The sequence below is a fragment of the Rhinolophus sinicus genome, chromosome 17, assembly GCF_057876585.1.
Source record: "Rhinolophus sinicus isolate RSI-liver-muscle chromosome 17, RSI-T2T, whole genome shotgun sequence".
Classification (NCBI taxonomy): Eukaryota; Metazoa; Chordata; class Mammalia; order Chiroptera; family Rhinolophidae; genus Rhinolophus; species Rhinolophus sinicus.
The window spans coordinates 213,510,932-213,538,485 of NC_142517.1; the positions used below are offsets into that span (position 1 = coordinate 213,510,932).

General features: G+C 56.8%; 2 protein-coding genes across 10 annotated transcripts; both read left to right on the forward strand.

Annotated features, from left to right (window-relative positions):
- The first annotated feature begins 754 nt into the window (after positions 1–754).
- Positions 755–11,763, forward strand: GAL3ST2 (galactose-3-O-sulfotransferase 2). 2 transcript variants are annotated; one of them, XM_019719452.3, is made up of 4 exons: positions 755–986; positions 8,390–8,470; positions 9,719–9,983; positions 10,708–11,763. In XM_019719452.3, the coding sequence occupies exons 1-4, from the start codon at positions 958–960 to the stop codon at positions 11,524–11,526; spliced, it is 1,194 nt and encodes a 397-aa protein (XP_019575011.3). In that variant the 5' UTR covers positions 755–957; the 3' UTR covers positions 11,527–11,763. The 2 variants fall into 2 exon arrangements, with proteins under 2 accessions (XP_019575011.3, XP_088650323.1); XM_088794197.1 differs by lacking the exon at positions 755–986 and having other exon boundaries at positions 8,337–8,470.
- Positions 11,764–12,554: 791 nt separating this feature from the next.
- NEU4 (neuraminidase 4) lies at positions 12,555–18,457 on the forward strand. 8 transcript variants are annotated; one of them, XM_088794192.1, is made up of 5 exons: positions 12,555–12,816; positions 14,157–14,375; positions 15,572–15,775; positions 15,870–16,125; positions 16,995–18,457. In XM_088794192.1, the coding sequence occupies exons 2-5, from the start codon at positions 14,169–14,171 to the stop codon at positions 18,050–18,052; spliced, it is 1,725 nt and encodes a 574-aa protein (XP_088650318.1). In that variant the 5' UTR covers positions 12,555–12,816; positions 14,157–14,168; the 3' UTR covers positions 18,053–18,457. The 8 variants fall into 8 exon arrangements, with proteins under 8 accessions (XP_088650318.1, XP_088650320.1, XP_088650321.1 ...); XM_088794194.1 differs by having other exon boundaries at positions 14,241–14,375; XM_074316679.2 differs by having other exon boundaries at positions 12,561–12,816; positions 17,052–18,457.
- The last annotated feature ends 9,097 nt before the right edge of the window (positions 18,458–27,554 follow it).

Here is a 27,554-nt window from a genome sequence, read left to right on the forward strand (position 1 = left end):
TTACTCTGTGTGTCTGAAATGTTCCACAAGGACATGGCGCCCCATGCAAGGCTCCCTGTGAAGAGAGCCGTGCCCGGAGGGACCTTGGTTTCATGGCGGCAACGTCCTTCCCCTCGACCTTGGGTTTGGCTGTGTGGCTTCACTGGCCAGTGATACATGAGGGGCTACGATGTCATCGGCTGTGGGTGTGCTCATAGCCGCCCCTCTGTCCTCCATGAAGAGAGTGTGTCCGGTGGCTGCTGTGGGGCTTTTTGTCTTTTTCTTAAGGATTTATCGCTTGGTCAATTGCTGCAAACATTTCCCCATGTCCGTCATCTGTTGTTTGTGTCTGAATCATTTTTATTTCCTGAAGAAAGACATGAACTTTCATGCAGTAAAATCTAAAATTTTTGTTTATTTTCTGTGATGGTGGCATCTTTTGAAAGTATTTTTCCAGCCCAAGATATAAGAAATAGCGAACTTTCTCCTAGTATAAAGCAAGCTTTTCAGAAGGAAAAGGAGATGGATAAAAATCCTAGAATTTGGGGTCATATTTTCCTTATTCCTCCTCACACCTGTTGACTGACTCTCAATCTTCATTTGACACAAAGGTATTTGTGTCCAGTTCTGAGTTCTGGATCCAAAGGCCCTGGATGCTGTCCATGGCTGCCCCGGCCAGCCCTGGGCCCTGGCCTCTGGGGGTGGGGCAGGATGAGCAGGTGTGGTTGGTGAGATGGGCCAGGAGCAGCGGCCGGGAGTGGAGACTGAGGAAGAAGCTGGCCCCCTGTCCAGCTCCATCGGCCCCAGGGAAGTCCCAAGGCAGGCACTCAGCATTAATCCCTCCAATTGGGGCCCGGCTGGAGGGCGTGGCCTCACACCTGAGCAGGCAGGTGAGCACTGGGGAGTCAAGATCATTCCCTGCAGGGAGACACATCCAGCTGTGCCTGAGGCTGCCAGCAGCAGGGAGCCTGGACCACCATGCTGTCCTCTCTGGGTGGCACACAGAGGTAAGGCCGCTGACAAAGTACTTCGTTAACCCTCAGACATTCTGAGAACCTGCAGAAAGGAGCTGTTCTGTGTTTATCTTTGAGAGGAAGTCACCGTGGGTTTGGGACTATTTCCCACTGACACTTCCCTGAACTCACCCCCCCCACACCTCTCGTCCTGGGCTTCTGGGGGACACAGGGCTCAGGGGCAAGGAGAGGACGATTAGGTGTTTGCGCTAAAATTGGCTGGCTGCTGGGGACCTGAGCTCTCCTGGCCTCAGTCCTGCAGCCACGTCCCTGTGGCCAGTCCCCTGTGTTTGCAGCCACCCTCCAGAGAGCTTCCTGGAGCTGGTTGAGTCCCCACCCTGAGCTCCTGACACTCATCAGGGCCAGTTACCTGAGTGTGCATTTCAGGATGCTCGCTGCGGGGCCTGAGTCACAGAGTGAGCCCTCTTTCACGGAATCCGGGCACCCCTGCCTGCCAGCTCTGGTAACAAATGACTGTTTCCCCTTTCAATGCTCAGGCTTCGAAGTTGGGAGGGAGGTGGGTGTGGTCTGCAGATGCTTCGCATTTCACTTCTCTGCCTCACCCCAAATGCTTCTGGAGATTCTAGTGTCTCTGGGTGCCTTCCTTTCGACACCCCCAGCCCTCCCCGTGGGACCAGGGTGGGCATGACCAACCTCTTTGAAGACAGGAGAGGACGGTACCACGCTGGTCTGGCCGAGATGGGGGAGGGTCCTGGGTGACCCCTCCTCGTGGACATGGATGTTGTCACCACGCTGTGAGGAGGAGGCATGAAGCCAGGGGGTGGGGCCAAGCCCGGGTTTCACTGGCTTCCCCCGCCCTCTGTGCACAGAGAAAGCAAGGGGCCAAGTGGGAGCCACAGGGCATAAGTTGCCCAGTGGGATAGCAGCATGGCTGTTATGACACAAGACCAGGATGTTGGCCGCTCTCACCTTCTCAGGTTACAGGTTCAGCTCCGAGTCCTTGAAGGAATAAGCTCCCGAGTCTCTTCAGCCACAACCCTAAAGGCATTGACCGCCCAGAGGCTCTTGTTTATTTTCCTTAAACAGGAAGCATTTGCAGGCTCTTCTGGCTTGTCACAGCTTGCTTGTTGACAGGCAGAATGAGCCACGGCCCTGAGGACAGAGGGACAGTTGTGAGCAGGCTCAGTGGAGCCATGAGGACGGGCAGCTGTCGGCAGGGTGGCCGGGCGGGGGGACCCAGTGGCCCTGGGTGGAGACTCCCCAGGTGAGGTGTGGCGTCTCGGCGAGCCTCCTGGTCTGAGATGGATTCAGGCACAAACCCTCCTCAGCTGTCTCATGGTTCTAGGCGTCCCTGATCTGGGAGCACCTCCCCAGGCCCCCGTGACTGCTGGCGACCCCAGACCAAGGCTGTGGAGTTGCTGCCTGTGTGGCAGCTGTTGGATGTGCATGCAAATGTCTGAGTCCTGGCCGTGGGACAGGACCTCTGGAGACCTGAGCTTCTGGTGGTTTGAGGCTCAGCTCTGTGGGGAGCAAACAACCTGTGGAGTGCTGAGCCCTGAAGAGTGGCACCTGTGAGGGACTGTGTGACCTGAGGGGACTGTGTGACCTGTGAGGGACTGTGTGACCTGAGGGGACTGTGTGACCTGTGGGGACTGTGTGACCTGAGGGGACTGTGTGACCTGTGGGGACTGTGTGACCTGAGGGGACTGTGTGACCTGTGGGGACTGTGTGACCTGAGGGGACTGTGTGACCTGTGGGGACTGTGTGACCTGAGGGGACTGTGTGACCTGTGGGGACTGTGTGACCTGAGGGGACTGTGTGACCTGTGAGGGACTGTGTGACCTGAGGGGACTGTGTGACCTGTGAGGACTGTGTGACCTGTGAGGGACTGTGACCTGTGGGGACTGTGTGACCTGTGAGGGACTGTGTGACCTGTGGGGACTGTGTGACCTGTGGGGACTGTGTGACCTGTGAGGGACTGTGACCTGTGGGGACTGTGTGACCTGTGAGGGACTGTGTGACCTGTGAGGACTGTGTGACCTGAGGGGACTGTGTGACCTGAGGGGACTGTGTGACCTGTGGGGACTGTGTGACCTGTGGGGACTGTGTGACCTGAGGGGACTGTGTGACCTGTGGGGACTGTGTGACCTGAGGGGACTGTGTGACCTGTGGGGACTGTGTGACCTGTGAGGACTGTGTGACCTGAGGGGACTGTGTGACCTGTGAGGGACTGTGTGACCTGAGGGGACTGTGTGACCTGTGGGGACTGTGTGACCTGAGGGGACTGTGTGACCTGTGAGGACTGTGTGACCTGAGGGGACTGTGTGACCTGTGGGGACTGTGTGACCTGAGGGGACTGTGTGACCTGTGAGGGACTGTGTGACCTGAGGGGACTGTGTGACCTGTGGGGACTGTGTGACCTGAGGGGACTGTGTGACCTGTGGGGACTGTGTGACCTGTGGGGACTGTGTGACCTGTGAGGGACTGTGACCTGTGGGGACTGTGTGACCTGTGAGGGACTGTGTGACCTGTGAGGACTGTGTGACCTGAGGGGACTGTGTGACCTGAGGGGACTGTGTGACCTGTGGGGACTGTGTGACCTGTGGGGACTGTGTGACCTGAGGGGACTGTGTGACCTGTGAGGACTGTGTGACCTGAGGGGACCGTGTGATCTGTGGGGACTGTGTGACCTGAGGGGACTGTGTGACCTGTGAGGGACTGTGTGACCTGAGGGGACTGTGTGACCTGTGAAGGACTGTGTGACCTGAGGGGACTGTGTGACCTGTGGGGACTGTGTGACCTGAGGGGACTGTGTGACCTGTGAGGGACTGTGTGACCTGAGGGGACTGTGTGACCTGTGAGGGACTGTGTGACCTGTGGGGACTGTGTGACCTGAGGGGACTGTGTGACCTGTGAGGGACTGTGTGACCTGAGGTGAGTGTGTGCCTGTGAGGCGCTGTGTGCGTGGCTACGTCCTGACCATGAGAGGACCCCACTCGCTGATTAGGCAGCAGAACTTTCATGCGCCTGCTGGCGGGGACACTGGTACTTCCCTGGGTGACAGAGGCAATAGTAGCTCCAGGATGCTGGCACCTGTGGAGCCGAAGGAGGGGCCGGCATGCCTGCAGCTCTCAGTCTCTGCTCTGAATTTATTTCCATCTGTTCTATGTTCTTTTCTACACTGAATCTATGTTATGTTTATTCTGTATTCTAGCCCAGGCCATCCTACTCTCTCTACTCCATTCCACTCTATTCTACTCCATATTTATTCTACTCTGTTCTATAAAATAGCCATCTGCGACCCTTGCCTTGATGGTGAGACCCACCAACCTGACTTCACAGCAAACAGCGTGCAGCCCACCGCTAGAGCACCATCCTGGCTGCTCAGCACGAAGCAGTGGCATTTGGGAAAAGGGTTGAGGGGACACAGGCCGTCCTGGGCTCTCCTCGCATCAGCAAGCTGTCCAACGATGCCCCTGAGTCCTGGCCGCTGGAAGTGAGGACTTGCCGTGCCTCGGATAAGTGGCCCCCACAGCCCTGTCCGGCACCCCCAGCAGCCGCGTTTAGCGGGACAGGTCCAGACAGCCTCACACTCACTTTCAGCTGGGGCGCCTGTTTCCCTTTGTGGCCGTTCTCCTACTGGGACAACAGCTTCCTTGGGTGGCCATCTTGGGCGGCGTTTCAGGGCAGCAGAGGTAGAAGCAGCAGGATTCTTAATCACACAGCATCACTTCCGGCACATTCTGTTGGTCAAAGCAAGGCCCCGTCATTCCCAATTCAACAGGTGGTGAGATGGGTGGCATCTTGCTTGGAGCGGGGGTGGCAGGTAGTCGGTAGGTGCTGGGACAGGCATATGTGGTCACGTTTCTCTTCTGTCATGTCCCGCAGGAGGTGACGATTCTAGAAGACTAGAAGAAGCCCCTGGGTGGAGTGTGGCCCACACTCCTTCCCTCTGTTCTTTAGAGAATGTTGGGTTTGGACGTCCAGCACCCCCTCCCTGCTTGTTTTTGGTTTGGCCTATATATGATGGCCTCCACCCTGACACTGATGGGGTCTTCAGTGCTGGGAGCTGCCCCTGGCCTTGGGGAGACCTGTTCCCGGCCTGTGGGGGGCACTGGGGCCAGCTCCTGGCTCCTCTTCCTCAGGCCAGTGAGCCAGGGAAGGGCCTGGGGTGCCTGGCTTCCTGAGGGTGCAGCCTTTCTGGCCAAGTGCTTGTCTGTGGGGAGGGAACCCAGAGCAACTGTTCAGTCTCGTCCTTGGCCCGTGCTAATTAAATGCTGCCTCTGCACTCACATCCTTGGTTTGTCTTCAAGGATGTACAGTGTACTTGGGGCTCAGTAAGGACCAGGTGAAGGAAAGACACAGGCTGGATGAGGAGTGACCGCTATTTGGGGAGGAAGGCTTTATTTGATGACTTTGGATCCTACACGAGTCCTGGGTTGGGGCCCTGGATCAGCTGAGGGAGAATTCGTTCTGAAAAAGTGGTGTCCGTAGACGACATCATGGTTCTAACTGGGAAGCTGCAAAGAACTGAAACATCACATTGCCTCAAAGTGAGAGGGGTTGTTGTAGGTTGAAACAGGTGGTTAGCATGCAAAATCTTATTAAATGCCTCTGCAAGGGGCCAGCAAACCTGCAGTATTTGTGGAAGGGAGATTTATCGTGGAACAAAGTGATGCCTGGGTAGGACGGTGAGTAGACAACAGACTGGTTAGCATTCGCTGTGGGCTCATCTAGCAGGGGTTAGACTCTCATTACATGGGGCCAAAAACTGCCCTGGCCCCATGTGCGGTCAGGGAAGACAAACTCCTTCCCTGGAGGCGTCTTGTGAGCTCAGCAGAAGTGACTGCAGTGCAGGAACCCCGTGACCACAGTGTGGCTTTGTAGCAGTGCACCCCTTTGAGGTTTGGAAAACCTGTCCCTTCTCACTGGGATGTGGGTGACTGGGTCCCTTCCTGTACCCTTGCTGCTGTCCCCACCTGCCCCACTTGGTCCTTTGCTGCAGCCTACAGGCTGGTGGCTGATTCCAGCGGACACGGGCGTCCCCTGCAGGCAGGCCCCACCCTGGGTGTAAGCATATTTGATGAGCGTATTGCTGTTCCAATGCTTATTAAGGCTCAGCCAGTCCCATTTTGGCTGCTGGGAGCCTCTCTGAGGTGGGTCCCAAGTTCTTGTCGCAAGGACTCGGGGGGGCATTAAGGAGAGAATTACTTGTTGGAAGAGGGTGGATTATGGTGGGGAAAACTCTTCTCACATCAGTCTGCAGGGCCTGGAAATGCAGGTGTAGTAGAGCTGAGGGATGGGGAGAGGACAGCACGCGCCAGTTGATGACGTAGCTTGAGTTTGCATATGTGCCGTGTGGATCCAGCAGGGAGTAGTTATGGGTGCTCTAGTCCTGCCATCCTGTGTCTTTGAGACCACGCTCAGTGGAAGAAAGGAGACAGAAGGAAGAGGAGGAGGTTTGTGGGAAAAGCTGCAGTCTTGAGTCGGAACTGGACATGGCGGTGCACACTCACGAGGGGGCCTGCCTTTCTGTGTGTGGTCGAGTGAGCACCCCAGACCCAGATTATGTTCTGATCCTACCAGGAGGACCAGGGCGTCCTGAAAACATGGCTGGTTCCTGGCCTGGAGCACCCTGTGTACCAGACAGCAGGACGCTGCCAAGACCAGATTCTAGAGTGAACAGGTGACAGGCAGAGTGGTAAAGGGACTGGATACTAAGGTCCGACAATTAAGTTTGCAAACGCATCCTGGAAAAAGTGCTACATACCTCACTGCTGAATATCACTATGGTCACCTTCGAAGGACTCCCCTTGGGAAGGTATGCTCTGATGCCAGTGCCTAGTCCACCCTTCAAAGCAATTTGGGAACTCTTTTTCTAGAATGGCCATCAGAGCTGTCGTCGTATTACCCTTGATGTCCTGAATGCCATCAAAATATCTTCCTTTCAATATTTCCTTTATCTTCATTCGGGTAAAGAAAGAAGTCATTGGGGGCCAGATCAGGTGAGTAGGGAGGGTGTACCAATGCAGTTATTTGTTTACTGGCTAAAAACTCCCTCACAGACAGTGCTGTGTTAACTGGTGTGTTGTTGTGATGCAAGAGCCATGAATTGTTGGTGAAAACTTCAGGTCGTGTAACTTTTTCACGCAGCCTTTTCAGCGCTTCCACATAGTAAACTTGGTTAACTGTCCAGTTGGTACAAATTCATAATGAATAATCCCTCTGATATCAAAAAAGGTTAGCAACAGCGTTGCAACAAGTTTGCTAACTTAATTGTCAGACATCGTTTAATGTACATTAAAAAAACGTTTTTCTGCCCTAGTGATAAGCAGGAAGAACTGGAACTTGGATAAATATTTCATTTACAACTGCACAAAAACTAGCGTATCAAGACATGCGAGGCACAGGGCCTGTTGGGAAAGCAACGTTGTAACTCAGCCCTGTGTCTCCATCCTACCAGCGCCCTTGTTTCCTTCCTGGGACAAATCCTCAGGACTTCTGGCATCCATCCACGTCCCCCTTACCACAATGGCGCTGCTCTGTCCTGACCTGGTTCTTTCCACCAGACGTAATTTGCTGGATGTGTCTTGGTTCTCCCAGCCCTCCAGGGGGTTTCCCCACCTGCTCCCTATGGGAGGACACCCATGTGTGTTTCCTTCTGTTTAGTCCCTGGCGGGGGCAGTGTGGCCTAATGGTTAATGCGGCCCGGGGCCCCAGGGCTCTTCTGTAGCATGTGACCTCCCTGTGCACAGTGGGCAACAGCGACCCACTGGGACTCCATGGGGTAGAGCACATCGGGTGCCAACATAAGGAAACACGTGGTGACTACAGGAGTACAGGATGAGGCCCTGGACACATCCTCACGGGGCATAGGAAGCTCTGTGCATTTTAACTCCACGGTCTTGAGAGCTGGTGCCCGTCAGAACACTGAGGGACAGACACTGTGGGACAGCCCTACTCCATGGGGCACCCTGTCCCAGCCCTGTCGCTTCCCTGATATAGGCACAGTGTTTCCCGTGGGTGTCCAGCCTAGGACCTTTGCTGCACTCCACCTGCTGAATTCCTGACACACAAGCAAACCCTCCAAGAGTCCCTCTTTGTGGGGAACCACCCCTCCAGATGGCAAGGACATGCCATCTCTCAGTCCTCTCCTCTGATGTGCCCCTGGGGTGTGAGCTCCCAGGGAACCCCTGACCTGCTCTTGCCTCTGCTCCGACTCCCAGGGATTGAGTCTGCCTCTCAGTTTCTCCTGGTTTCTGGGTCGGGGGCTGAGAGGGTGTGTAGTCTGATTATTCGTGCCCCCACAGGCTGGCACAGAGTACGTGTTTGATAAGAGCTGTCACATGGATGATGGTGGGGTAAGGTGGGGTGGGATGGGTGGCATCAGGCCATCCCATGCACGACTGGGGGCCGACGTGTTCTCCTGTCTGCAGGTGCTTCTGGGCTATCATCCTCTTGGCCCTGACCCTGTTTCTGCTGGCTGGCCTCCTGCATGTGGATGTCATGTTTTCACCGTGAGTGTTGCACTGGGTTCCCTTTGGTCTGGGCACTGCTCCCCTCCAAACCAGTACCAGGGCCCCCAGCCTGCCCACCTCGGGGTGGCACCCAGGACTGGCCAGTGACTAGGATGGGTCACACCTCCCTGCTGGTCTTCAGTCTCCCCTCCTGAAGAGGAGGGCCAGACCCTTCCTTTGGGGAACTATTAGCTTCCTGGGGCCTTCCTGTGGGCAGTGAGGAGATCTCTGAGAGGGTGGGGACTTGGCCCAGGCTGGGGGTGTCTCGGGTAAAGCTGCTGTGGGCAGAAAGTGACCAGGTGCGAGGAGGCAGGGGTGGGGCCCATAGTGGGTCAGGGGAGGTCAGCACCGCTGTTCCCCTGCCTGCCAGTGGTACGTCCTCTGTGAAGCGCATGGGCCACAGGATGGCCACACAGGCCCAGCACCTTAGCCTGGCTGCTGGGAGGGTCTTGAGGCCCCAGGCCACCTTCCCCTGCCCCCACCCCACCCCTCTGGTTGGATCTCCCTGGGAGATTGGGGAGTACAAAAGACCCCTGGGTCTCTTTGCCACCCCTGCTCACCATTGTCCCCAGGGCCAGTGTAGGCCTCTGGACCCTGTTTCCTACCATCCTGGGTCATCCTTACTGGCCTTGCTTTGGGGACCTGCATAGAGCAGGGTGGGCACCTACTGCTCCAATCTGGAGACCACAGCTGGGTGGGTGCTATCATGAGATCACAGAAGTGGGCACCAGCGTCCACCTGGGCCCTGCAGTCAGGTCGGCCAGTCCTGATTTGTAGGGTCAGCCAAGAAATGCCAGATGTGTGGCCCAGGTTACATGCCAGGGGCCTTGGGAGCCACACAGGAAGTTGGGAGGCTGAAGGGGGTGCCAGGGCCTGGGGGCCCAGTCTGATATGTGGGGGAAGATGGTGCAGCCACTTAGAAAGAATCGTGTCTGTGCCAGTGGGTCCTCAGGGGCTGCAGGTTTGGGATTCTCTAGGTTAGGGGGAGCACAGAGGTGGGGCTGGGGGTTATAGGGTTGGGGTGTCACCGGTATGGGGAGTGCAGGTTGGGGGATCTTGGATTGGGGGAATCATGGTGATAGAAGAGAGTTTCGGGGTCTCCAGGTTGAGGGGATTGCTGGGTTGGGGGTCATGCAGTTGGGGGAGCAAGTTGAGGGGTTGCTGGGTCAGAGTGTCTCAGGGTGCGGGTTGGTGGGGACAAGAGAGGGGCTCCCTCGCTAACAGTGGCTGGCTGTGCTGTCCTCCCAGCTTGTTTGGAGACCAGGCTGAGGGGCCACCCATCACCAACGTCATGTTTCTCAAGACGCACAAGACCGCCAGCAGCACGGTGCTGAACATTCTCTTCCGATTCGCCGAGACGCGCAACCTGTCGGTGGCGCTGCCGGCTGGCTCTCGCCTCCACCTGGGCTACCCCTGGCTCTTCCTGGCGCGCTACGTGGAGGGTGTGAGGCAGGAAGGCGCCCAGCAGCGCTTCAATGTCATGTGCAACCACCTAAGGTTTAACCTGCCTGAGGTGCGGCTGGGGGTGGGACCTCCGTGTGGCGGCAAGGGAGAGTGGTGAGGGGGTGGGGCTGAACCCCAGGGCCCACCTTTGGCTTTGAGGTGTGACCATGGGGGAGACATCGAGGCCTGGAAGCTGGAGAGACTAAGGCTGGGGGTTGTGTGCAGGGATCTGGCAGGAGGGAGCTGGTAGAGGCCCCTTGGAACACCAGCCCCCCAACCCTTTACACCCCACTGCCAGTTGCCAATCATTGCTTTTGGAATCGGAAGCAGGTGCCCCCACAGCCTGCCACCCTCTCCCTCTTCTTCTCCAGCCTCCTTTTGGTTCCCAAACCTGCCCAGTTTTTCCCACCTCAGGACCTTTGCACTTGCTGTCCCCTTTGGTGGGGAAGCTCTTCACATCTCCTCCTGGGGTCATTTGGGTCTCAGCTTAGAGGTCACCTCCTCTTGGGGGGCTTCCCTGACCTCCCTTCCAGGAGAGAGAGGAGGAAGGAGAGGGAATTTGGGGGGAGGGGTGTGTCTGTTTCCGGTGGTTTGGATCATTGTGGACAGTCGTGGAGGGTGGTTGTCAGGGCAGCAAGGTGGCCTGGACATGGTGCAGGGAGATCAGGTGGGAGAGGAGGTGGGCAGGTCCAGGTGTGCTGTGGGGTGGGGGGTGGGGGAGAAGAGACCACCTGACCCGTGGGCTGTCCCAAGGAGCCCTGAGCATCAGCAGGCCTTGTTTTGTCTCCACACAGGTGCAGAAAGTCATGCCCAACGACACTTTCTACTTTTCCATCCTCAGAAACCCTGTCTTCCAGCTGGAGTCTTCCTTCATCTATTACAAAGACTACGTCCCCGCCTTCAGGGACGCCAAGAACCTGGACGCCTTCCTGGCCTCCCCGCTCACCTACTACAACCAGAGTGTGAGCCTGCGAAACGCCTACGCCAGGAACAACATGTGGTTCGACCTGGGCTATGACCACAACGCGCCCGCGGAGGAGAACTACGTGCGAGCGCGCCTGGCGGAGGTGGAGCGGCGCTTTCAGTTGGTGCTCATCGCCGAGCACTTCGACGAGTCCATGGTGCTGCTGCGGCGCCGGCTGCGCTGGCAGCTGGACGACGTCGTGTCCTTCAGGCTCAACGCGCGCAGCCAGCGCAGTGTCACCAGTCTGACGCCTGAGGGCCAGGAGCGTGCCAAGCGCTGGTGCGCCTTGGACTGGCGCCTCTACCAGCACTTCAACCGCACCTTCTGGGCCCAGGTGCGCACAGAGCTGAGTCCTCGGCGCCTGCGCTCGGAGGTGGCACGTCTGCAGGCGCGGCGGCGGCAGCTCATGGCCCTGTGCCTGCAGGACGGCGGACCCAAGGACAAGAAGCAAATCACTGACCGCCACCTGCGCCCCTACCAGTCGGGCAAGGCCGACATCCTGGGCTACAACCTCCGGCAGGGCCTGGACAACGAGACGCTGCAGGTGTGCCAGAGGATGGTCATGCCTGAACTGCAGTACATGGCCCATCTGTACGCCCAGCGGTTCCCGGAAAAGCCCCCCAAGGACATCTCCTTCCTGGAGGCATAGCCCCGCCTGACTGTTGCCAGCCCCTCTGCTGTCATCCTGGGAGGCCTTGGGCCTGGCCTCAGGCTCGGAGCAGGGCTCCTGGGGCATCTGGAGAGCCAGGCCCTGCCAGACCGTGGGTCTTATGGGTGAAGATGCCTATGAGGAGAACTACCTGTGACTCACCCTCTTGGTGAGGGTCCCAAGTCTAGGACATGTGAGGATGTGAATCTATTCACCAAATAGAAAAGTCTCACAAGGTAGGAAAGTGAGAGTGACCTTTAATGACATGTCAACACACCCCGCGTGGGGGGGGGGGCATGTGTGGACACACCGCCGGTCAAGAGTACAGGAGCCCAGGGAGTGGCTGGCCGTCCAGCAGATGAGATGGCAACCCCCTCCCCCCCTCCCCCGCCTTGTGGCCTCTTCCCACCCCCCTCCCCAGTTTCCCCTCGTAAGTTCTCTCAGGCCCAGAGGATCTGAAGAGACACAGAGCAGGTGTGTCATTTCCTCGTGGACATCATATGTCTTAATGTTCCCAGAGCCTGTTTCTTCCTTTGAAGTTCTGTCACATTCAAGGGAGGGGGCAGGAATAGGAGGGCAGGTGGGTCCCAGGACTTCCCTGAGGAGGCTGACCCTCTGAGAGCCCCTTTCACAGACAGCACCTTTCCTGTTGCCCTGGCCCAGGCAGTGGTCACCCAGACATTGGCCACAGGGCAGCGGTCAGCCATGAAATCACCTTGGAGACAGCAGGAGGGGATGGGTTAATGGGGCCTGGCTGGCAGGAGCCTGGGGAAGGGTTGGGATACTGACCTGCCTGGTCTGAGCCAGGCTCCTGAGCACAGACATGGGGTTGGAGCCCAGTGAGGGTGGAAAGTGCTGAGTCCTGGGGGTTAGGGGAGAGGCAGGCTGGCACATAGGCTGGGGTGTGAGGTTTCACGGAGGTTCCTGGAGGCTCTGAGCACTCACTTTTGTTCTTAGAGGTGGGGTCTCTGCAGGAGGCCGGGGGGGGGCCACTGTGGCCACCCTGCCCCCAGATCCTGAGCACCTCCGGTGGAGTGGGTCGGCCAGCATAGAGGAGCCCTGTGTGGCCCCGTCCTGACACTGTCCCCCACCCAGGGTGTCCTGCTGCACCAGAGCCGCAGGGCTGGCAGGAGGGTCCTGGGTCCTGACGCAGCTCTGGGACAAGGCCAGCTCCCGCCTCCCGCCCATACAGTGGGCCCTTGTCTCTTTGTGCTCACTGGGGCTGAGAGGCAGGCAGGCACTCCCGCGGCTGCCCCACAGCCAGCTCTGCGGCTTTCCTGCGTGTGCCTGGTGAGTCCCCACCCTGCTCGCTGCACCCTGGCCACCGGGGGCCAGGATCGGGCTCTCTCTGTCCCCTCTGGCCGCCCCTCTTTAGGATGAGGGCCCATGGGTGTGTGTTCCGAGGGCCCTCCAGTCAGAGGTTCCACATGGATCCCCAGTGGGACAATTTCCTGGCCCCAGGGCAGGTGTGACATTGAAGGGCAGGGTGAGGGGGTGGGAGGGTGCGGGGAGTAAGTTAGGGATGGGAAGGATGCAGACTGGGGTCAGGCGGAAAGCTGCAAGCCGAGGCCCAGCCCCAGCCTGCAGGGTCAGATGGGCCTGTGAGTGAGGATGCTCCACCAGGTGGAAGGACCAGTAACTGAGTCCTTGCCTGGGACAGAACACAGGGCACTCAGGTTAGATGGAGCCCCGGCCTGAGGGGACAGAGCCAGGGAGGTCCTCTTCCTGGTTTCTATGCAGAGGGCCTCTGCTCTTCGTATGTGTGCATTTTAATTCCTTGTCCAAAAAACAAAAGAAGTGGTGACACAGGAGGGAGGGTATGGGGCTAGCCTGCGTGCCCCAGCACAGAGTCCTGACAGGACAGGCTGTAGGCAGGTCTGGGGCAAGCCCCTGTGAAGGCAGAATGACCCCCAACAACTTTCCTGGGGCCCAGGGTGAAGGGCCAAGTTCTCTTGGAGGCCTCAGTTTCCCCTTCTGCGATGTGCCTCTCCCAGAGGGCCTCGCTGTGGAGGGAAGACGGGCACCAAGACTCAAAGGGGCTCCAGTTAACCCTGGGACGTAGACACCGGTTCAAGCCAAAGCCCCGGAACCTGTTGAATTGGCCTAATTGGGCAGGGCCGACTCCTCCTCTTAGATTGAGGGGGTTTCCCCAGGACTTTGGGGCTCTGGCCGGGGCAAGGAGTGCTCGGCAGCCCTGTCCCGCTCTGTCCAGCTGGTCTTGGGAGCTTCCCTCTCTTCCATCTGTCCCCAGAAGGGGGTAGACCTGGGCCCCTTGCTTCTGCTCCCAGTGGTCTCAGTACCAGGGGAGCGAGCCAAGTGGAGAGAATGTCCCACTGTGTTCATTCAGCCTGGAGGGACACGTGGCACTCACGTCTGTGTACTGCTTGGGCACAACTGCCCCTTGGATGCAGACTGGGAATGGGGCCCAGGGCTTCAGGGACATGGGCAGCTGTTGTCAGAAACCCCAGAGCCAAGTGGGGTGGGCAGACCTGAGGTTAGGCAGGGGTCTGCTAGGCTCAGCGGGCAGCAGGCCCATCCTGGATAGAGGTGGCTCAGGTCTGTCTGTGTCAGGGACCCCAGGCATGGAGACACCCTATCCTGTGCGTCTGAGTGAGGCCCCTCTCGTTTAGGGATGTGTGTGTATGTTCCTTCTCATCACATGCTTCTCATCCGATGGTCTCCTCGCATATGCTGTGTTCCTCCTCCCTCCTCAGCGACATCTGCAGCCCCCAGCCCACCTGGCCCACCCTCCATGGGGCCCGGCCACAGGAAGAGGCCGTCTGGCAGAGGGCTGTTTGGAGTGCAGACCCATTTGTGCCCAAATGCACCCCCACCCAAGGTCCTGCCCCGTGAGTCTCCCTCAGGACCATTCTCCTGGGAATGGGGTTGCCCACAGAAAGACTTCCCCAGGCCCCCTCGTCACCCCCACAGGAGCCCAGTGGAGCTTTAGGGAGCTGAACTGTGTGGGGCATGGGCCCAGAGGCAGGTGGGGAGGGGGGCCTTCTTTACCCTCGCTGAATAACCAGGTGCTCCCTTCTGTCAGGCTCCCCTGGAAGCTGGAATGTCACCTCCCCTTTGCCCCTCCACCCTTAGCTCTGCACCAGGAACCACCCAGCCTCCGCCCCACCCCAACCCCCCAGCCCTCAGCCCCCAGCCAGGCGTGTCTCCTGTGTGTGCACCAGCTAATGGGGCTCAGCGGGAGACGGTGCCCATCTTCCTCCCATCGCCGTGAGGAGCAGCTGCTCCTCAGTGCACAGACTGGAGCTGGTGTGCCCCCGCCCCTCCTGCGGTTCCTAGCTCTCTTGAGGCACTTGTGGGAGCTATTTGGGGCGTCCTATGGATGGCAATGGGTCTGCTGGACCTCCTCACGACCCCAGCCTCACTCAGAATGTCCTGCTTGGGCCTGGAGTTCAGGCCCCTTCTCTGCAGACCTGCTGGGACACACTTGGGTTTCTGCAAGTGACCCTCACCTCTCCTGGCCACTCCCCAGACCCCCTGGCCCTGGTGACCCCTCAGGTCTGAAACGGGTGGTGGCAGGAGCTAGGGCATGTTCCTCCTGGAAGCCTTGTGCCTGTGTGTGCCTGCGTGAATTTAAGTCCCTCTCTGTTTTAGTGTGTCTGTTTCTGTGCCTCTGTGTTTGTCATGGCTCCCAGGGTTGTGGGACCCCTAATTGGGGACACTGAACCCCTTCTTGTGCAAAGCCTTGGGTCTTGATTGTGCGCTTGGGCAGCTGTGTGCTGGGTGTTTCATGATGACATGTCCCAGGCACATGGGTGGGTAGGTCGGGGGTTCTGGCCAGGCTCCCCTGCTTCACCTCGGTGAGCTGTGTTGACAGGAAGGACTGATTCCAGACATTTGGGGGAACATTGGCTGTGGAGGAGGGGTGGGTAAGGATCCAGGGACAGGACGGTCGGAGGTGGGCACAGGAGGCGGCTGGGCGTGGGTGGGGGCCGTCTACGCATGCAGAGCCCCCTCCTCCATCCAGACAAAGAGAGGGGAGGGTGCATGGACCCTGCCTGCTGACCCGCTGGTCCTGGGCCCGCAGAGCATGGGGGCCCCCCGAGTCCCCGCGCGGAACGTGCTCTTCCAGAGCGAGCGAAGCGGCCTGACCTACCGCGTGCCTGCGCTGCTGCCCGTGCCCCCCGGGCCCACTCTGCTGGCCTTCGCGGAGCAGCGACTCAGCCCTGACGACACACACGCCCACCGCCTGGTGCAGAGGCGCGGCACGCTGGCGGGGGGCTCCGTGCTGGTGAGAGATTGGGCGAGCGGGGGAGGGGTCGGCGGTCTGGGACGGGCGCCCAGTATGTGAGGGCAGGAAGCTGAGGCCCCCCACCTCCCGGCAGTGGGGCGCCGCGCGCGTGATGGGCACCGCGGCCCTGGAGGGGCACCGCTCCATGAACCCATGCCCTGTGCACGATGCGCGCACCGGCACCGTCTTCCTCTTCTTCGTGGCGGTGCGCGGCCGCACACCCGAGGCCGCACAGATCGCCGCGGGCCGGAACGCTGCGCGCCTCTGCTGCGTGACCAGCCAGGACTCGGGGCGCAGCTGGGGCGGAGCGCGGGACCTCACGGCGGAGGCGGTGGGCGGCGCCGAGCGGGGTAGGTGGGCGCACGGGGGTCTACACCGGGGGTGGTCTGCACCGGGGGTGGTCTGCAGGCGGTAGGGTGGGGGACAGTCTGGCTCCCGGTCCCTGGGCTGCCCGTCCCCGCTCCGCCCCGCCCCCAGCCTAAGGGACACGACACAGCGTTTGTGGGTTGTTGCGTCCCCGAACCCCTCAGTCTCACAAATGGCTGTTGGTCACACCCAGGCTGGCCTGGCGGCAGGAGCAGGCTCCTCCATCTTCCTGAGCTGTGTCTTAATCTGAGCCCCCAAACCCCAAGGCCTCAACTCCTAAACCACTTCCTCCTCCTCCTGCTCCTTCTCACCCCGCCCAGTGGGGCCCAGCCGGGGTTGCGGGCAGGTCCAAGGTCAGCCTTACCTCATAGTTTTCCCTCCACTTCTGCTGGCCCCTCCCCAAGGGCCTGACCACCCACTGCTCTCAGGGGCCACCCCAATCCTGGCAGGTGGGAGGTAAACTGAAGGTCGTGGCAGGCTCTGAGACAGGACAGGACACACAGAGCTAATGAAAAAGTACCTGCTGGTGTAGACCCCACCCCCTGGGGCCAGGGGAAGCTGCCTGAGACTCAGTCCTGAAACTTGGCTCACCCGACCCCTGAGCTGCCCCTCTGTCTGGACAGTGCTCACACCTGTGTTCTGAGACTGGCCACCTACTGACATGCTGAGAATCTAGCCGAATGGCCTGCCTGGACTCCCCACTCCTGCTAATGGCCTGGAGAGGCTGGTGCAGTTGGGAGGACACAGGGTGGCTGGGAGGAGTGGAGGCATGGTCAACGGGTGGCTTCCTCACAAGCCATGCCCTAGTCTGAGGCACTGTCGCCCCCCTTGCCCCCGCCCCGCATCTTCCCAGTCCCTGCCGCTGAGGCTGTCCCCTTCTGGGGTAACCAGCAGCCCCTCCCATCTGCAGACTGGGCCACGTTTGCTGTGGGCCCTGGTCATGGCATCCAGCTGCGCTCCGGCCGCCTGCTGGTACCAGCCTACACCTACCGCGTGGACCGACGTGAGTGTTTTGGCAAGATCTGCAGGACCAGCCCCCACGCCTTCGTTTTCTACAGCGATGACCATGGCCAGACCTGGCAGCATGGAAGCCTCGTGCCCAACCTGCGCTCGGGCGAGTGCCAGCTGGCTGCAGTGGATGGAGGGCAGGCCGGCAGTGTCCTCTACTGCAATGCCCGGAGCCCCCTGGGCAGCCGTGTGCAGGCGCTCAGCTCAGACGAGGGCACCTCCTTCCTGCCTGGGGAACTGGTGCCCACCCTGGCCGAGACCGCCCGTGGCTGCCAGGGCAGCATCCTGGGCTTCTCGGCCCCGCCCTCTTGCAGGTCTGGGGATGCGGGATGCTCAGTGGGATCCAAGAAGGCCCCCTCCGTTCCAAGCCTGTGTCCTGGAGTCCAGACACCCCTAGAGATGGGTGCTGGAGACACCCAAGGGGGTGGGGGGCGGGGCGGGACAGAGGGGCATGGGGACAGCCCAGGAGACCTTGGCCCTGGGGAGCCTGGCCCAAAGCCTGGGCTCGGTAGGGACAGGGACACCTGGACTCTGAAGCTCCTTGGGCCCCCTGCTGCCTTGTCTCAGGGCCCCACGTGGCTGCTGTATTCCCACCCTGCGGGGCGCAGAGCTCGGCTCCGTATGGGCATCTATCTGAGCAGATCCCCCCTGAACCCCCACAGCTGGACGGAGCCCTGGGTGATCTATGAGGGCCCCAGTGGCTACTCTGATCTGGCGTCCATAGGACCCACCCCTGAGGGCGCCCTGATCTTCGCCTGTCTGTATGAGAGCGGGGCGAGGGTCTCCTACGAGGAGATCTCCTTCTGTCTTTTCTCCCTTCACGAGGTCCTGGAGAATGTACTGCCAGGCCCCAAGCCACTCAGCCTTGGGGGTAAGCCTCGGGAGCTCTGCTGGCCATGCTGAAGGGCCCTCTGGCCAGGCCTGTCCCCTGGGAAGCTGGGAGGAGGGGCAGGAACGATGGGGGTGTCGTGACCCCAGGCTTGGGCAGAGCTCTGGGGCACATGCTTCGAGGCACCTTTGTCCTTTGGAGAGTCGTGAGGGTGGGTCTTTGGGAAAGGCTCTGTGGAATCACACAGAACTTCAGTTCTAATACTTCCGAACAAGCAGGGCTGGTCTTTGAGGAGGGGGCATGCAGCTGGAAGCCAAGGGCGGTGGGCTCAGTGGGGGCAAGAGGTAGGCGGTGGGCAAGGGCGACCCTTGATGACACTCAGGTTAATGCTTCGTGGTCCTGGGGTCCTGGCGTTTGGGTCTTTAATCTCACTTTGCTTTCTGCCTTTTGAACGGGAAATAAAGGGACGTTTCTCTTGAGTCTTTCTTTGTGGAAGCCCTGGGGAGGGACCCCAGGTCCCTAGCCCACTTCTCTGACCACCCACGCCCCACCTTGGCCACACTCTCCCAAGCGGGGGTCCTCAGAGGTGGGGGCAGGATGGGGACAGGAAAAGCAGATCCATCTTATTGTGGCAGCCGCCAGGTGTGTCTGGGGTCAGCAAACAGGCTGCGTTTTCAGTTGGAGGAGCAGACGTTGGGGCCCCCCCGAGTCAGGTCACCTCCCAGGACCTGTAAGCTCACAGAAGCACCTTTTTATTTCTTCTGCTTTTCAAAGTCTTCGTTTCTGGTTATAAAAATAAAACATGCTCATTGCAGCAAATTTGAGATATGTAAAAAACTATAAAGAAAAAATAGAAATGACCCCACATGGATCCCTGTCATGGCCACAAGGCGATGGTCCTTTTGGTGCTTCTCCCTGACTCTTTTTCTTCTTTGTAAAAGATACCGGTGTTTTAGCACAAGCACTCCCTCGTCTGTCACACTCCCGCCAGCTCCCTTTCGTGGCTCAGAGCATTATTTCTTCACAAGTCCCCTGCTGGGTGACCTGGCACTAGTCATTCCCAGTTCTGAATCTTGTTCACTGAGCACCTTTGGAGAGTCTCTGGGTGACCCGGGTTTCCAGTCACCTCCTTATGCTGGGTTCTAGGACAGCGTGCTGCCTCCCCAAAGGGTGGGAGTGTCCAGGAAGCCCCGGAGCCACCAAGGGCCCACGGCTGCCCAGGGAACTCAGGCAGCGGTCCCCACAGGAGCAGAGCGACCCCCTCAGCGCTCACCTTCATTCTCCGCTCCCCCACATGAGGACAGCTGGTCTGCCTGGGACGCCTGGGCAATAGTAGGGGTCCGCTTTTCTGTTTTAAAATGTAAACCAGAGAAGCCAACAAAGATGGGCCAGGGGTAGGGTGGGGGTGGGCGCAGGCTTTCTGGAGGTACAGACTCAGGCATGGACGGCGTGGGTAATGTCACCCCGAACCATGTCCACTCAGAACCTCAGATTGTGACTTATTTGGAAATAAGGTCTTTGCAGATGTGATTAAGTAAGGACTAAGATGAGGTTGTCCTGAATGAAGGTGGGTCCTTAGAAGAGGCAGGAAAGGACACTCAGGGAAAAGGCACTTGAAGACGGAGGCAGAGACAGGACTGATTTTGCCACAAGCCAGGGACACCTGCCCCGCCTCCCAAAACTGAGGAGGCAGGAAGGACCCTCCTGGAGGCTACAGGGAGCGCAGCCCTGTGACCACTTAAGGGCAGAGTCCCGGCTCCAGCACTGGGTGAGGATGAACGCCTGCTGTTTAAGTGCCGGTCTGGGACACTGTGGTAACTGATACACCTTTCACTTGTCGTCTGTCCTCCAGCCATCTGCACGGACCTCCAAGCAGCTGTTGAATATGTTGAATATTGGGTCCCGCCCCCCCCCCCCCCCCCATGCAGGGAAAGGCTAACATGATAACGTGTGGAAGGCTCCCATGTGCTGCATGCTTTACATGTTCCATTTAATAAAATCAAAACCCCTTAAGGTGGATATTAGTTCTGCTTTCCAGATGTGGAAATTGAGACTTGCCGATGGCGTCACAGTTTCAGGGTAGAAGGCAGCTCGTAATCCATTTGGTGGGTTCCACATCCATTCTCTTAAGTGTGATCCACTTCCTGGGATAAAAAAATCACAGTGGCCACAAGTGTTTGTTTTAACTGGTGAAACCAATCCTCCCATCCCTCCGGCCCCTGGGGTGACAACATCATACACTTTCATGGTCCCTTCCCGAAGTAGAGTTCCACGGCGGTCTCACCATGTGCACGGCTGGGACGCATTCTCCTCAGGTGAGGCTGTCCCGTGTGATCTGCTGACGGCTCGTGGCTGGTTCCCTCAACCCCCAAGTCCCAAGGCGTCCCACCTGCGCACCCTGTCCCAGCGTCTGTTTCTTGTGGAGCCTGACCAGCAACCCCAACATAATCCGGGCTCGCGCCCCAAGTCCCTTTCTTAGTGACGCCCAATAGGTTCTGTAGCGTTGGTGACTGTGACCTGGTCAGCGTTCCTTATGGAGGGACACCCACATGTTTCCAGTGGTTTTATTATTATCACCCTGCAAACAAAGCCACAGTGCACACCTTGAACATCCCACAAGCTGAGACTTTGATTCTGCAGATGGGTTCACAATAAGGGTGGCTGAGCAAAGATCCTTGTCATTTTTACTTTAATGGATAACAGACTACTTTCTCAGCAGAAGAAACAGTTCACAGCCTCGTGTGAGAGGCTTCTCTTCGCACACTTGTGGGCTTTACACATTGTCTACCCTTTAAGTCTTTTCCAGTTTGATGGGTGCACAGTGGCCTGTCATTCATTGCCCAGGTGATGGTGAACTTTCACGGGCGCTCTTCCTAGGTCAGGGTGTAGCCTCAGAGGGTGAGCGTCAGCCTCATGGCCAAACAGTGGGATCTTAGCCTTCACCATCATGACTGCAAATTCCCCCTCCTGGCAGAAAACACAGTTCTGTTAGGTCCCACCCAGTGGGAACTGGGGGATGGAGTGGGTCCACTCCCTGCCAGGTAACATCTTAACAGAAGCGAAAGGAAAAAATAACTGTGCTCTGGGTTGTCGGCCTCTCAGGAAAGCACCAAGAACAGAGTCCATAAATAAAGTGGAGTTATCTTCACCAGTCTCCAAATAGCCATTTATCAAGAATGGTTTGGGGTGGCCAGATGGCTCAGTTGGCTAGAGCGCGAGCTCTGAACAACAGGGTTGCCAGTTCGATTCCCACATGGACAAGTGAGCTGCACCCTCCACAACTAGATTGAAGACAATGAGCTACCGCTGAGTTTCCGGTGGGGCAGCCGGGTGGCTCAGCTGGTTAGAGTGTGAGTTCTCAACAATAGGTTGCCAGTTCATTTCCCGCATGGGATGGTGGGCTGCACCCCTTGCAACTAAAGATTGAAAATGGTGACTGGACTTGGAGCTGAGCTGTACCTGCCACAACTAGATTGAAGGAGAATGAATTGGAGCTGATGGGCCCTGGAGAAACACACTGTTCCCCAATTTAAAAAAAATTAAAAACAAACAAAAAACCAGGGCTTTTGATCAGCTCGTACTTAAAAAAAAAAAAAAAAAAAAGAATGGTTTGGGCGAGAGCAAGCAGGGCCGGCTGCCCACATCAGCAGTCCTGTGGGATGGGAGTGAGGAGCTCTGATGGGAGTGAGAAGAACTGCTGGGGGCCCCTTCCAGGATGCTCACGCTAAGGAGACGTTCAGCTGGCATCTGTGAAGACATGCAATATGGAGTCCTGAGCGTGTGACCATCTACCTACTCAGAGCCTGTCCCCTCAGCCCTCTTGTCTGGGCTGGAGGGCTGTGGGCTGCAGCACAGTGGTTCTCCTACAGAGAGATGGCCTGATGGCATGTTGGCCACACCCTGTCTGCATAGACCTGAGGGTGGCGGTTACACCTGGGTGTGGAGCGTTTGGGCACAGGGATGCCCCTGGCCACCCACGAACTCCAAGCAGAATTAAAAAAAACAACCACACCTTTGCACATCATAGTAAAACTGATGAAACAAAAGAGAGGGAGGAGTCTAAAAAGTCCCTGAAAGGAGAAATGTTTCGATTGGGAGTGTACTTCTCACCAGAGAGCACGGAAACTGGAAAACAGTGGAGCGAATGGTCTCTTCAAAGTGCTGAGAGAAAATAGCCACCAAAATTTATGCCTAGCAACAGAGTTCTTTAAGAATGAGGGGACAATAGTGATGTTCTCAAATAAACAGAATGACTTAATTTGTCACCAGCAGACACACTGAGGAAATGTGAAAGCTCAATATTTAAGTGGAACAAAGGTGACTGCTGCCAGAAAGTCAGACGGAGAGTGGTGGCAAGCTCAAACAGCTGGTAAGTCTGGGTAAGTCCTGGCCATAGGAAGTGACAGTGGATTGTAGGTTTTCAGCAAAGTATAGACTTCACTACAGAATAAGGACAGCACTTACGTTGAGAGCACAGCAAGTGGGCAGGAGTATTCTGAGCTCCTGGTACTGTCCACGGACATTGAACGCACCCACTGGCGGTGGATCGTGCCTTCTATGATCTCCAGTGCAAACGCTAAAAGAATAGCAAAATTGTATAGGCACCAAAGCAATTGGGGTGACAAATGGAAAAATAGGAAGTGTTCAATTCAAAAAAGGCAAAGAATCAGAGAAAATATACATAGTGGTAGTAAGATAAATAGAAAGCAAATATTAAAACAGACGATTGAAACAGAAACACACCAGAACCCCATTACTGTAAACTGACTATATTCCAATGAAGAGACAAAAGTGGTCACGCACAAAGCAAAACAACAACAAACCCTGTCTCAAATCCAGCTGCATCGCACTGACAGCATCCAGGTATAAGGCATAAAGACACAGAAAAGTTGAAAGTTAAGAGAGGAAGAGAGAGCATGAAAACATGCAAGTACGCACCTGAGGTATGCTTTTCTCAGGGCCAAAGCATGACTAGTGATGAGGGGACACATTTCAAAATTATAAACATTGGATTCAACAGAAAATTATAATACTTTTAGACTTCTGTGTACCTGATACTACGCCTCAAAATATGAAACCAAAGTGGACAGATCTACTGGGAAAAATAGACCCACTGTTATAGCAGCAAGTTTTAGACACGAGTCTGTCAGTGACTGACAGAGCAAGCCGACAAAAATAACATCTGTGGGACAGAGTAGCTTTGGCCTAAAAAGCTTGACTTAAGCGATACATGTGGACACTGCACAGAACAGTGAAAGGAGGCACAACCTTTCAAAATACACTCAGATGCAAAGACTCACTTCCGTCAGACCTTAAAGCCAAGTCTCCACAGACTTCAAAGGATCGAAAATTACAGTGAAATTGAGCTAAAAATTTCAGCCCCTGGTCCTGGTAGCAACATCCCAGCCTGCCCACCGTGCCCTGGGTGGAGTCACAGGCACTGCTCTGGCGGGGGGGAGGCCCAGCTGCCCCCCACAAGCCTGTGGCTTGGCGTTGTGCCAGCTCTGGGTCGCGCTCCCGTCCACCCACGCTTCCCTTGGCCTGTAGGTGCTGTGGTGGTTGATTAAATGTGTCAACCTGGCCACAGTACCCTGGGGTTGGGTCAAATGCCAGTCCCCATGTTTCTGTGAAGGTTTTTTTTGTTGTTTGTTTTTTGTTTTTAAATGAGATTAACATTTAAATCAGCAGACTTGGAGTAAAGTGTATAACCCTCCATGATGTGGTAGGTCTCATCCAATCAGTTGAGATTTAGGAGACAAGACTGAGATCCCCAAGGAAGAGGGACTTCTGCTTATAGGCGGCCTTGGGCTCCCGCTGCAGCACCTGTGTCTCCAGGCTGCTGACTGGCCAGGGTCACCTGAGATAATTCCTTAAAACAAATCGCTATACACACATGCTATTGGTTCTCTTTCCCTGGAGATCCATGATGGATACAGGGCTTTGTGTTCCTTCCTGTACGTCAGTGGTGGGTGGAGGCAACCAGAACTGCAGGCCATACATGGGCCATCCCGCCTCTCCTACACCTGGCCCAGGGGACAGCCTTTGGAGGGCAAGCTGGTGCCTGACAAGGCGCCCTGTGTCTGCAGCCCAGGGGCTGACCCTGACCTCCTAACCCACAACACTTCCATCTTCCCAAAGTGACATTCTGTCCCCATGAAACACTCACTCCCCTCCTCTCTCCAGCCCTGGCACCACCATCAACTTCCGTCTCTGAATCTGACTCCTCTAGCAACCTCTTACAAGGGTGATCACACAGCATTTGTCCCTCTGTGTCTGGCTTATTTCACAGCTCACATACTCTCAGGTCTATACATGTAGCAGCAGGTGTCAGAAAGTCCTGTTTCAGTCTGAATAATATTGCACTGTAGGCACCACGTGTGTTGGTCCTTTCCTCCCCCCAGGCCATGGGGGTACTGCCAGCTGTTTGCTATAGTACATTGATGTTTTGTGCATTGACGTACTAACTTTTAAAAAGTAATTATTTTAACGGTTGAATAATATTCCATGTGATAATTTATTTTTGGAATTTAGATTGAGTTAAAAAACACAACAACAAGAACGAAAAACAGCCATGGGTTTGTGCCCAAGGCAGGGGTCCCCTGTCACTGGAGCCCAGAGGCAGCTCCTGCCAGCTGGGCCATCCTCTCAGGCAAGCTTCATTATGCCAGAAGGACCAGTAAGAGCTGAGTCCTGGGGATGTGTGGCAAGGCTGGGACCCTTGGCTGGGAGGAGCCAAAGGAGGTGGGGGGGGTACCCCAGGGCAGACCCGAGGCTGCCGGGCTGGGCCTGGATACACTGGCACCTCTGCCCAGAGCGTCTTCCTGCCTGAGGGCCCCAAGAGCTTGAGCCCAGAGCACCCCACACCACGCCACAGGAGCCGCAAACACAGGTCCCCACAGGCAGGTAGGGCAGCCTGACTGGGGTCAGACAGCACAGGCCACCCCCGATCTCCTCTCAAGTGTTTGATTGAGCAGCAATCAGGGGGCTCCTGTGTTTGGGTTCAGCACGGTGCTGACCACACCCCCATGATCACCTTCAGGAGGACCCCCCACATCTTGAAAAACTGAGCAGCCTCAGCCAGACACAAAGGGGATCCATTCACACCAACCCACTAGGGCTGAGACCCCAGGGCCCCCACACCAGGCCCCCAAGGGCCATATACTGGCCACCAACCCTGCTCCATGACCCCGAGAGTGAGTTCCCTTTGGGATCCATGCCTTTTTCTTGCCAGGAGAACTTGGCCAGAGCCCCCACTGGTCTTACAGGCCTGACCTTGGATTTCCTGTCCTTCCAGTCCCGTGGAACCCTAGGCTCCTACGGCAAGGTGTCCAGCACCCCCCTTCCCCCATCTGCTGCACACCAGGACGTGGAGGGCACAAGGGTTGCAAGGGTGGAGGACGCGGGGGCGAGGATGCAGCTGGGCGGGCCCCAGGCTGCTGGGGCAGCCACACCAGGCCTGCACTGGGCCTCCTGCCTCATCTAGGAAGCCCTGGCCTGGGGAGGGGAACCCTGAGACCCAGCTACACCCGCCCCTTGGAGCCACTGCCCTCTCCCTGAGATGCACAGACATGGTGGCGTGGGTGGGGGTGGGTGAGATACCCTGGCCGCTGCCGTGACACATGTGCTGGGGCAGCAGGGGAACGGAAAAACTGAGTGCTGGCGGGCGGCAGGAGCCTTACGGGAAGATACATGCAAAGTGCTGACTGTCGGCTCTCACTTCTTATCTGAGGCGCTGCCACCAGCCAGGACGCCTGCCACTGGAGAGGCCACCGCTTCCTCCCTCACCGCTGCGCGTGCTTTTTTCTTTTTTTTTTTTTTAATCTATATGAAATATTGTTTTAAACATACTCAGTGTGCTAGATCAAGTTGCTCCCTTGTCTTGTGACAGGACCCCAGTTTTGTTCCTTGCCTTTGGTGGCAGCGATTTGTGTCATCTGGTTCCCTCTGCCCACACCCCACAAAGACGGGTGTGGCCACTGGTCCAAGGAGCGGCGGTCCCCCAGTGTCCAAGCCAGGCTGGGTCTGCCCCCGCTGCAGCCCTGTCCCTGCCCCTCCTGTGACCACAGACCCAGCACAGTGAACCCTAGTGCGGTTCATATTTGTGCTGGTCAGCCCCCGGGAGGTATTTCAGGCGTGGTTCACGGGTCAAAGGACAAATGCTTCACTGACTGCCAGATGTCACCAATTTTCTCCCGTTTGGCATTTCCACCCGCTGTGCGTAAGCAGACTGCTTCACGGGGGTCCTTGACCTGCTGTCAGGCTTTCAGAGTTCGCCAGGCAACGGGTGCCATTGCAATCTGCATTTTTCCACTATGAGTAAACTCGAACATCTTTTCTCTGTTTAAGGAATGTGTATATAATACATATACGTACAATATGTGTGTGTGCGGCTGTGCATGTGCGCGTGTGTGAACTGTCACCTCACTTCTCCACGGCACCTCTGAGTTGTTCCTCCATATTTCTCGGTCTTTATGTAATTGGAGCCTTAACCTGTGTGATATTGCAAACACCTTCCCCCATTTGCCGGTGATGCTTTTGCCATGCTAACAAGCTTTCCCAACATACACCACTGAGGTCTCCTTTCTCTCCTGGCACTGTAATTCCGAGCCAGTGTAAGGATGGTGTCACCCACATTTCCTTCTATGTCTTGTAGGGTTTTTTCTTTATACTTACATCCCGGCTGCATTTGGGATTTCTGCACGTGTGCAGCATAAGGTGAGTCTACCTGGATGTTTTCCATGCAGCTGTGTGGTCCCTGCACCACAGGTTAAAAAGTGTCTCTCTCCACGGTCGGACCCATTCCTATCTCTTCATGAGCTAATCCTGCTGTTTTAATCGCGATGAGTTTAGATCCGATTGAACTGGTCTTTCTTTCACTTTCTCTTCGTGGTTTTCTTGGCTGTTACTGACTTGTTTTTCCATGTGAATTTTACAATTGCAGATATGTGGGTTTTTGTTGGGATCTTGTTAGATTTATAAAGTAACTCAGGAAAAACTGACGTCTTGATGGTGTCGAGTCATCCTAACCCAGGCGTGTGTTTGCGTCAGTCAGGCCCACACTGCTCTCCTCCTTTGGGTTTGTACATTTCTTATTAAATCACACCTCAGCCATTTCATCTGTTCTGTTCTATTGCAAAGGAACACACTCTACCCCTTTTTCTGCAAACTGGTTAGTGTTTGAACATGTGATAGCCCTTTATTTCGGGAAGTTAACTTTATATCTGCTACTTGCCTAGAGTTTCTTGTTGCTGTAGTATTTCTCGAACAGAACCTACTGGGTTTTCCAGGATTGCAAAAACGCACCACCCCCAGACCTCCAGCAGCTGGGTAGCTGCTCCTCCATGCGTGACCTTGTGTGGTATCCTCGACTCATCCTGGAGGTGTGGCACCGGGCTCCCCTGCGAGCAGTGGGGGTCACGATGACCCTGAATGCCCCCTGAAGCCTCCCAGGACAGGGCCCCAGTGTCCTGGGCACAGGTTGTGAGCTTAGGGTGCTGGGGAGTGGGCGGGGCCTGGACGAGACTTACTGGGAGGGTGTGGGGACAGAGTCCCAGAGAGCATTTTCCAGGCTCTTAG